The sequence below is a fragment of the Solanum stenotomum genome, chromosome 5 (assembly GCF_019186545.1).
Source record: "Solanum stenotomum isolate F172 chromosome 5, ASM1918654v1, whole genome shotgun sequence".
NCBI classification, from domain to species: Eukaryota; Viridiplantae; Streptophyta; class Magnoliopsida; order Solanales; family Solanaceae; genus Solanum; species Solanum stenotomum.
Genome location: NC_064286.1, coordinates 5,294,624 through 5,306,198, shown reverse-complemented (window position 1 = coordinate 5,306,198; position 11,575 = coordinate 5,294,624). Strand labels below are relative to the sequence as shown.

General features: G+C 30.9%; 1 protein-coding gene across 1 annotated transcript; it reads right to left on the bottom strand.

Moving 5' to 3' along the window:
* Window positions 1-6,413: 6,413 nt before the first annotated feature.
* Window positions 6,414-7,790, bottom strand: LOC125865741 (phenolic glucoside malonyltransferase 1-like). Its single transcript, XM_049545976.1, has one exon. The coding sequence runs from the start codon at window positions 7,788-7,790 to the stop codon at window positions 6,414-6,416; it is 1,377 nt and encodes a 458-aa protein (XP_049401933.1).
* Window positions 7,791-11,575: the final 3,785 nt, after the last annotated feature.

Sequence of the window (11,575 nt, the reverse complement as noted above, 5' to 3'; positions counted from 1 at the left end):
CTTAGGTTTAATTAATTGAGAGCTATAACAATAATTTTTGTAGAGTTGGAAAATAGGCAATTAATTGAAGGCTATAACAATAATCAATGGTAGCTATTTTTAAAGAAATTGGCTACAATTGCAATTCAAAATTAGGACAAAAAAGCAAAAAAAAAAAACTAACAATCCAAGTCTCCCAAAATTAGCTAATTCATGCGTGCTACAAAGGCAAGCATATGAATTGTGCTTCTTCACCCTAAATTTAAGCCATCCAATGCGTTAATTTGTTCGGTTGAAATTTGTCATGATCCCTAATTCTTTGTTATGCCTTCCTCTCCAGGTGGATGACTTTCTAACAATAACACACTTATGTTAGGGACCAAATACAAATGGAGAAAGAAAATTGAAAAAGCTAGAGTGGTATTTAACTGTTGCATAAAAGTCACTTCCTTTTTATGGGTTTAAACGAAACTTTCCTCCTAAATCATATTTTATTTTATTTTTTCTGAAAGGTACAAATGTTCCGCTAAAGAAGCACCAACATCCATGTGAAAAAAAAATCTTCTTGAAAAAATGAAAGTTAGATTACTGTCAACCGTTGCAAGATCAAGAGAAACCTTTTAGGATCTATCATTAATATTTTTAGCATTGTTAGTAGTGTAATTTTCAACTAAAAATTGTGTGAATTACAATTTTCGTTTGATGGTAGAGATTTTTTATTTTTTTGTTAATTCTCAAAATTACAATTGTTGATGATTCCTTCCCATGTAGTGATTTTTTTATGAAATCAATGTATATCAATTGTTGAAACATTCAGGTGTGGTTATTTTGTTGTCATACAAACCTAACTATGTACTATCTATATCTTTTTTATGGTACTAATGCATTATTAACTTGATTCTAATACAATTTGTAATGACGAAAAATTTAAGATAAGATATATCTTTTGGTCCATTTTTTTAATAATACATATTGCATATTTGAACACATTAATCAAATTGTTGGGCTTAGACCATGTGCGCGCACAGGCATCACTTTCTAGTATACAAGACAAGAATATGAAAGTTTTCAAGTGGTTGTTGCTACTTGCAGACCAGTGCCAAATTCAGAATTTTCATTAAGGGAATTCAAGAATGTCTAGGGTTTGAATTTGGAAATTTTGAACTCCTAAACCACTGAGTCAATCTCTAGTCTTGTGTTCAACGGATTCAAAATTTCTTGCTCCCTATATATATACCTTACACACCCAAATGTAATTACCATAAATGAAATGATCATCCTTTTTTAATCATTTATAAAAGGATTTCGCATTAGATAAAAAGTATATTTTTTTGTTATTTCTCTAATCATAATTAGAATCTTAAAATTAATTAAAGTTTGAACAATTAAACCTTTTTATATTTAAAAAATATATATATAAAAACTCCTAAACGTAGCAAGTAGGAATGGAATTTGATCATTTTGGTTTCACCACAATAAGTGAACATTAAAAGTAAATAAATAAGTACTATATTGGTTACATCTTTAACACGTGCTACCCTATGTTCTTTTATAGTTTTGTATTATTTTCAAAATTCAAATAATAAATTTATACTACCAACCACGCTCATCATTTTTGTTGAATTAACTTTTTATTCTTCAATGCCCTCCTTCAAGCTAGGTGGTATGAAGTAGAATGTATTATAAGATTTTTGTAGAGTTTAAGTGTCTCTTTAAAATAAGAGGACTAATTTGAGGAGACTTTATGTATTTTCCTATCATTAAATTAAACCTTAAGAAGGTTGTCAAAAGAGAAGTATACGTAGTACATTTTCTTTTAGAAGAAACATTATACTCTTAAAGGTGCAAAATGCATAAACAAAACAAAAAAGCTTATTCGGATGTACAAAGAACTAATATCAAGCAATTGAATAAGAAAGCCAAGACACAGGTAGGAATCCTTGCCAAATCCTCAAACACTTAGACTTGGTATAGAAAGCTAAGCCCGTGAGTGAATATAGCAGCAAAAGCATTCATTCGAGTTTTAGACAAAGACAAGCCAATCTCTAAATTTCCATCAAAGTCCTTAGAGGTGATACCATATCACGATATGGTATCGTGAGATGGAATCAACATTTGGACATGCGATTTTACGCTGATTCCATCTCATGATTCCATATCATGAGAGGTGATACCATATTCTCCAAAAACCATGATATGGAATTATATGGTGATTCCATATCATGATTTGAGATATTTTAATAGAATAATTGATCCATGAGTTTATATTTTGTTAAAACAACCCCACATTTATATCTACTAACCATTTGTTTCATATGTAATAAAATTTATAATCACATCATTACTTTTTAAAATTTATTATTCTTACCGACATAAAATTTATTATTCTCATCACCAACATATAGTCACTTTAACTCACACCTCACAATTGTGAAACTTTTCAACATTCACTTGAAACAATTAACCGGCATGCTAAAATAGTTGCCGAGGCAATTAGCAAGATGGCACCAACATTTATACAACCAAAACATATGACTGGTGTACATTCCAAAATTCGACATAATACTTGATTTTGGCCTTGGTTTAAGGTAAAATTTCAATCACATTAATAAATTTATTTTATGGCCTTAATAAGTGAACATTTATATTTTATGTGTAAGTTATTTGTATTTAGTTACATATTTCCTATCAACTTTGTTTAAAGAGATAATATTTATTTTATGACTTTGCATTGTCTTGGAAGCACTATTTTTATTACTCTTACAAACATTATTTTTATGAAGTGCATTCTATAATGCTTCCAATTTATTTTATGTTCACTAAACTAATATTGATGTATTTTTTTATTTGGTAGGATTGTGTTGGTGCGATTGATGGAACATATATAGAAGGGGAGGTTCCTAAAGCGGTGCAACAAGCATATTGTAATCGCAAAGGAAGAACATCACAAAATGTCTTATGTGCTTGTGATTTTGATATGCGATTTACCTTTGTTGTTGCTGGTTGGGAAGGTACTGCACATGATATTAAAGTACTTGAGAATGCACTTATTGAACCAACGTCACAATTTCCATTTCTGCTACATGGTAACTTTAAATTACATCCTTAGAATAAATATTATTTATTTACACAAAGCTGTCTCATTTACGTCACATATGCTTTTAGTAATTCTTTATAAAATGTTTTTTGGTAGATAAATATTATGTTGTTGATGCTAGTTTCCGAAACACAAAAGGATTTTTAGCTCCATACAAAGGACTACGCTATCATTTGCAAGATTACCAAGGAAGTGAAAGAGAGCCTTAAAATGCCAAAGAACTATTTAATTGTAGGCATTCATCTCTGCGCAATGTGATTGAATGGACTTTTGAAGCTTGGAAAAATAGATTTAGAATACTAAAACAAGGCATGAACCATTATGATATTGATACATAAGTGAAAATTGTCATAGCTTATGCAGTGTTACATAATAATTTGCGAGAATACCAAAGTAGTGATGAAATATTTATGGTCTATGAACATGAAGATATAGTTGCGGAAGATATTGACCAACAAATGGCTCAAAGTAACAATGTTGGTTCGTCTACTCGGTCACATGATTGAGAAATGCAAGTTCAACGTGAGGAAATTGTCCGACTATGTGGAAGGATTATATTAAAGACTAGTACACTACAATTTATGTTTATTTTTTTTTATAAAATTAAAGTTAGATGAAACAATTACTTAAGTGGAGAACAAATAACTTTGTAATAATTTATTATGCGATTTTATATTTTTTTGTTTATTTGATTGGATTGAATAAACAATTAGGGCTATTTTAATAGTTTTACAACTTACGAGATTTTTATGTTCATGAAAAAATATACAACACAAAAATTTCATATCGCATGTCCAAACAAACCTTCAATTTCATCTCATTATTCCATATCATGATACCATATCGCATGGCCAAACAGGCATAAGAGACATCGAAATTCCACCATCATCATTGTCAAGAGAAATGAATTCTAACTTTGTGGCCCTTTCCCATCCGAAATCAGCAGCATATTAGTCATGTTTTGGCGGTCCAGCAATTGAAAAAAATTGAATTAGGTCTACGTTGTCCAACGCTTTTAATCAATTACCATTAAGGACCCATTCTTCATCCTTCATTTTTTTTGAATGACTTCTCCAATTAATTCCACCGCAATTATAAAGCCTTCCTTTCCAACTAAGTCAACATGCCTTGTATTTTTTTTTGTATATATTTTTTTAAAAAAGAAATATTCTTATTTTCTTTATCTTGTAGTTAAATTAAGTTAATACACATTTTTTGCCTTGTATCTAAACTTCTCTTTTTACCTTCCTTCATTGTTTTTTCTATTAATTTTATTTACTCTTTTAAAAAAATATTCTTATTTCTTTATCTTGTATTAAAAAAAATTACACATAGTTTTTAAAAATAATTAAATGTGAAAACAAAAGAAATTAATGAAAGAAAGAAAAAGTTTGAAGTGAAAAAGAAGTTAAAATAAATATTTTACAAAGAAAAGAAATGAAAATAACTAAAATAGAGAAAAAGGTCAAAATGCCCTTAAATTATATGAAAAGAACAAAAATGTCATCCGTTTGTAGTTTGGCCAAAAAATACGTTTGTCGTCAATATTTTGATTCAAAAATATCCTTGCAATCAGTACTTTGGTCCAGAAATGCCCCTATAGTTACTAAATGGGTCAAAATTGTCCTTTTTCGAATAAATATATTATTTTTCCTTTTTGAACACATCTTCTTCCTAATTAAATATTATTAAAGAACATTGTTCTTGTTTTCTTTCTTTTAAATCACTTTAACCAATAAAAATGTTGGAGATATTTTTTTCTTCTTAATCTCATTTTATCAATTAAAATAGAATAATTGTATGTACCCTTTCGACAGATAATGTATGTCATATATATAAGATCATAGTATATCTATCATTAATTTATATTTATATATCGATAAAAAATAATTATAATAAAATAAGAAATATTTTCATTTTTTATTTTTTTTCTAAATTGAAGTAAGATAAACATTTGCTAATTTAAAAGAAACATTATTAGAAAAAGAATGCGTTAAAAAGAAAATAAATAATATATTTATTTGAAGTATTTCATCTATGACACAACTAGAGGATAGTCTTTATGTCTATATTTGTTGGTAGGGGTCCTTGCCAAATCCTCGAACACTCTCAGACTTGGTATAGAAAGTTAAGCCCGTGAGTGAATATAGCAGCAAAAGCATTCATGTGGAACTTGTGATATTCGACCACACAATTTGTCCTTATTTGACAATTACTTTTGGCGAATAATTCAAATTCTCACATACCAGAAAAAAAATATTATTTGGAAATTTTAAAAAATTTAAAATTACTTCAAATTTTATATTTTATAAAAAAGCATAATACGTAAATATATTCTTTAATTTGGTTTTAGGTGATATCTACGTCCTATAATTTTGGGTGCACACAAGCAATCACTTAAATTTGTATGAAATTGAATAAGTAGACACACACATTTTATGTGGCATAATACACGTTGAACGCTATAGAACGAAATTGTCATGTAGAACGCCACATAGGACGAATGTGTGTATTTGTTACATGAAAATACTGTAACAAATAGATATGCCATAATTCGGAAAAAGAGTCTCTTTATTTTTTGGTTACATGAAAATAGTACCAAAAGTTTAAATAACTATTTATGTTTATCCTAAAAGTAATACAATTGATTTTTTATAAGGTTAAGAGCACGCATCTTAATTGAACTATTTTTAAATACATAGTTATTTAAACTTAAATTTGAGTTAGTAATAATATATTTATCTATATTTGATTTATTATAAATAGATATGCCATAATTCGGAAAAAGAGTCTCTTTAGTGTTTGGTTACATGAAAATAGTGCTAAAATTTTAAATAACTATTTATGTTTATCATAAAAATAATACAGTTGATTTTTTATGAGGTTAAAAATACGCATCTTAATTGAACTATTTTTACATACAAAGTTATTTAAATTTAAATATGTGTAAGCATTCTTATATTCATCTCTATTTGATTTATTATAAATGAATCTTATGAACTATCAAAACAATCAGGAAAATAAACTACATAAAAGGAGAATTGGAGAAATAATATGCGCGCGAGAGAAAAACAAAAGAAATGCTAATTTTAGGAGACATTACTCAATAATCGAAGTCATAATTTTATCAAACAAGTCCATACATAACCACATATTATGGTGTATCATGTTAATTATAAGAGCCATGCTCAACTTATAATTTGAAATTTATTCAAAGAAAAACACAAATACAAAGTCAAACAAGAAGTAATAGAAATGATTTTGATCATCATATATCTCTAGAAAAGCAGCAGAACTCTACTTTAGCCCATCAGGACATTCATGAAATGAAAACGGGCTACAGGACGTTGAGTCCATCAGTAAATATAGCAGCAAAAGCATTCATTTGAGTTTTGGGCAAATACAAACCAATTTCCAAATCTCCATCAGAGTCCTTGGACGACTTACTAAGAGACATCAATAAACCATTCCCGAAAAAAACAAAGTGCCATTTCTTTGGGTTTCCCCAACCAAAATCAGCTTCATATAAGTCATATTTTGGCGATCCAGCAATCGCAAGATATCGACCCTTATTTGACACCGCACCAACTTCTTTCAACCAATCACCATTCAACACGTACTCCTCATCATTGTTCCTTTTATAAATAATTTCTGCAATCGATTCCGTTGCAATTATAAATCCTTCATTATTTCCTACTAAATCAACATGCTTTGTACTTGCAATGTACCAAATGATACAATTCCCAAAATAAGATGAAGGAAGTGGTGGATCAAATCGCGCTCTGTAATTTACCGCACATCCAAAGTATTCCATTACATTCTCATCTATTATTTCAGTCGCGTCCTCTGATTTTACCAAACAACTCCATACATAACCACCTGTTACAGTGTATGATGTTACATGAGTCAGGCTAGGTCGTTTTGATAATATTAAATTCTTGAGTTTGTCAATGTGATCTCGTCTTATAGTAAATGTACCTCGAACTATATTATTATTATTATTATCAGGAGGAGGAGGAATTATGTCACTCATCTTTGTCTTATGTTTCTTCGTTTCTTCCCATATACAATCTCCTAGTCCATAAGGGTCTTTGACAATAGACCGATCATAAAACGGAATAATAATGAACTCATCATTTTCGTCGTTTTTGTTGAGCAAAGCCCATGACTTAATGAACCCTACTATGGTAGATTCGTCACCAACAACATGATGGCTTAAGAAAGAAATAGAAATGCCATGATTCGGAAAAAGTGTCACTTGAATAGCTAAAACCGGTGCAAATTGGACCCTGGATGTATCTTTAGGTTCCGCCATTTTAGGAACAAAGGGATGAAAATCCTTAGCGTTATGTGTATGATCATTACTAACAAGATAATTGAAATCCATGTCAGTACTTTCAGAAAAAGTAACAGATACAGAATCTCCTTTTACGTAACGTAGTTCAGGATAACCGGTAGAATTCCATGGACAAACAAGGTTACCAGCTAGTGGTAGATAGTGTTTGAGAGTGAGTGAGAGTGAATGTTTGAGAGTAGGAATAATATTTTGGATGAAACTATTTTTGTCAATATTGTGGAGTTTATAGAATAAAATCCTTGGTATATGATGGTTATGTAATATCCACAAAGTATCAAAGCAAGTTAAAGGGAGTGTTAGCTTATCTATGGCGCATGAAGGTGGTGCAACTTGGCATTGCTCAATAATCGAAGCCATATTTCTCTTTGGTTAACAAAAGAGATCAATATGTTTGGCTTATATAGCCGTCAAACTTTGCTATTCAGAGTAAATATATTTTTTATTATAAAAAAGGAAAATAATTAAATATGTCATAATTTATTTTTGCAAAACCATTTTTAGATGTGGTAAATTATAATACGGTCATGTTATTAATTGATTCATTTTTTAAAAGGAAAATTATTAAAATATGACATTGACTCATTTATGTATTTCGTTAAAAAATTGTCTCATTTATGTCATTTTGGTTAACAAATAATGTCATGGATGAGTTTTTTCTCAAACGAAAATAGCATAGATGAACCAAACTTTTAACCGATGTCATAGATGAGCCTTTTTTCAAAGTTTGATGGCATATTTGAAACTTTTCCCTTATAAAAATAATGCATATATCTTTGTCATCTAATAAATAATGTGTATTTACTTATATTTACTAAATTAAATAAAATCATAAAATTGTTTTTTGTTTTAATTTTTCAAAAATGTCATGTGACATGTTTAATACTAGAAGAATTAAAAGTCTTATAATTTCTTAAATTTCTTATCAAATCATAGATAGGTGTATGGTTGTCGGTAACTACTAACTAGTAATTGGTTACAAATAATAATGCAACTCATTTAACTTACAAAGTTACAATACAAAATCACAAAGAGCCTATACAAAGGATTTCCCGAAATAAGACCTCACAAAATGTAAACGAGATTCTTATTTATTCAAGGAAAAAGGTCCTGATATATCCTTTAATTGTGTCATTTAGAGCTGATATGCCACTCGTTACAAATGTGGCTCGTATATGCCCCTACTGTTACAAAATTGGCACACATATGCCCCTCACCGTTACAAAAGTGACTCACATATACCCCTACAGTTACAAAAGTGATAAAAATAATTATTTTTTTTTAAATATTTTTAAAAATCATGTATTTAATCTTTTTCAACATAAATTATTTTTTGACTTCTTTGATTATTATTATTTGAGTTTCTTATTCGTATTTCAATTTTTCTTTCATTCTTAAGTGTAAAATAAGAGAAATAAAATGAAAGAAGAGTGAATGAAAAAAAAGAGAAAAAAAATTAAAACCACTCTTTTTGCTATTGTAATTTAGTTTTTATATCTGTAATTTTTTTTTAGGATATTTATAATAAAGTTTATAAGAAAATAAGTGAAAAGAATAAATTTGAGTATCAAAATAATAAATTCAAATTAATCGTTGAATTAAAAAAGTATAAAAAAAACATGTGAGAAGGATAAAATATATCCCTACATGGATTATTTTTTTAATAAAAAAATACTAAAAATTAATTCAAAATAATTTTTTTCGCTTCCGGGAGTTTTCTCATCAAATAGCAGTTGCACCGATGAAATAAGAGGGTTCTTTCACAGAGACGAAAAGGATATATGTGAGTCATTTGTTTAACAATAGGGGTATATATGAGCCACTTTCAGAAGGAGGGGTATATCAACTCTAAATGACTAAGTTGAGGGATATATTTTTAGAACTAGGGGTATCTCTCTCTTGTTTGGTTGCCATGTTTGGGATACCATATCCCATCATTTATACCATAGTGATGGGATAAGTTATCCCATATACATAATAGGACAAGTTATCCCAGGATAGCTAACCCCAGGATAACTAATACTGGGATAACTTGTTCCCAACCAAACGACCTCAGTGTGTAGGATTTCAACAACCAATCTCCATTTACTTCAACGAGCGATTTCAGATTACAACTTTATAATTTAAAGAGCTAACTTTAGCACCTCAACTCAACAATTATATATATGAAATTTATATTTTATTTGTTAGAATATAAATAAGTATTTCCTACTTAGAATAGGAACAGGAATAGGAATAGGAATAGGAATAAGAATAGGAATCATAGTTGGAAAAGGATTCCAATGTAGTGTCTATAAATAGGGTTTCAATGTAACTATTTAGATACACAATTCAATAATATTTTTCCCATATATTTCTCACATGGTATCAGAGCATTGGTGAGAAACTTCAAGTCACCGTGTCAAATTCCGGCGACGACGATTGGGACTGATTTGTGTCATATTTCGTTCTGAAGGTGTTGTGCGAAAGACAACACCATCACGAGGCTCAGGAAGCTCAGGCGACCGAACCCCAATTAGATCCACCGGAAAACAGCCCCTCACGCGCCTCCACGCGCCGTTCGAAGGTGGAAGTTTTCCGACAAGATCTGGTCACGCGTTGGCGCGTGAGTGCTGCTCCGGTCATCTGTTTTCGAGCAGTTTTCTTCTATTAGGGTCATCCAGTATTTCTGACCAGAACCCAATCAGTTTTCTCCAGATTCGATCACCGAAATTAGGGTTCCGGTGATTTACAGGCAGTTTCCGGCGAAAGCAGACCACTGTAGGGCAGTTTCTGGCAAGTTCCTGGTAAAATCAGAATTTTCAGGCCACTGTGGGCAGATTACGATAGATTCCGGCAGCTTCCAATATTTTCAGACCACTATAGCAGTTTCTGTCAGTTTCCAGCATACATACCAGTCTATGGAGAATCGACGAAAGAGAGAACGTTTTGGAAAATCTCGATCCAAGTGTAGTCATTGTCATAAACCTGGACACACTCGTGATGTATGTTATATTTTGCATGGTCCACCACCCAGTTATGATCCTATTGTTCTAAAGGAATATAATGAGCTCCTTCGAAATCACGCAAGTAAATAACGTTTTGGAAAACCTCGATCCAAGTGCAGTCATTGCCATAAACCTAGACATACTCGTGACATATGTTATATTTTGCATGGTCCACCACCCAGTTATGATCCTAGTGTTCTAAAGGAATATAAAGAGTTCCTTCAGTATCGTGCAAATAAATATAAAGAGTTTCGATTGCACAACCCGATGTTTCTGTTGCGGGTAATTCATTTACTTGTGTGTCACAGGGAAGCACTCTTGGATCACGGGTCATAGACTTAGGGGCTTCTGATCATATCTCTGGTAATAAATCACTATTGTCTGATATTGTTTATTCACAATCTCTTCCAGCTATTACTTTAGCCAATGGGATCCAAACAAAACCAAAAGGGGTTGGAAAAGCCAAACTCGTATCTTTTGTCACCCTAGACTATGTTCTTTATGTCCCTGGTTCTCCTTTTAATCTAGCATCGGTTAGTCGTTTGACGAAAGCCCTACATTGTAGCATAACCTTTTTTGATGATTTTTTTCTCATGCAGGACCGCAGTACTGGACCGATGATTGGAACAGGACATGAATCACAAGGCCTTTACTATCTTACCTCTTCAAATTCCTTAACAGCATGCTCCGTTACAGATTCCCCAGATCTAATTCACAAACGTTTGGGACATCCAAGTCTATCCAAACTGCAAAAGATGGTGCCTAGTTTGTCTAGTTTATCCACATTAGATTGTGAGTCGTGTCAACTTGGGAAACACACTCGTGCTACATTTTCACGTAGTACTGAGGGTCGTTCAGAGTCTATTTTTTCATTAGTTCATTCTGATATTTGGGGTCCTAGTAGAGTCAGTTCCACCTTAGGATTTCGTTATTTTGTTAGTTTCATTGATGATTATTCGAGATGCACATGGGTTTTCTTAATGAAAGATCGTTCTGAGTTATTTTCTATATTCAAAAGTTTCTTTGCTGAAATACAAAATCAGTTTGGTGTTTCTATTCGTACTTTTCGTAGTGATAATGCCTTAGAATACTTATCATCCCAGTTTCAGGAGTTTATGTCTCACCAAGGAATTATTCACCAAACATCTTGTCCTTACA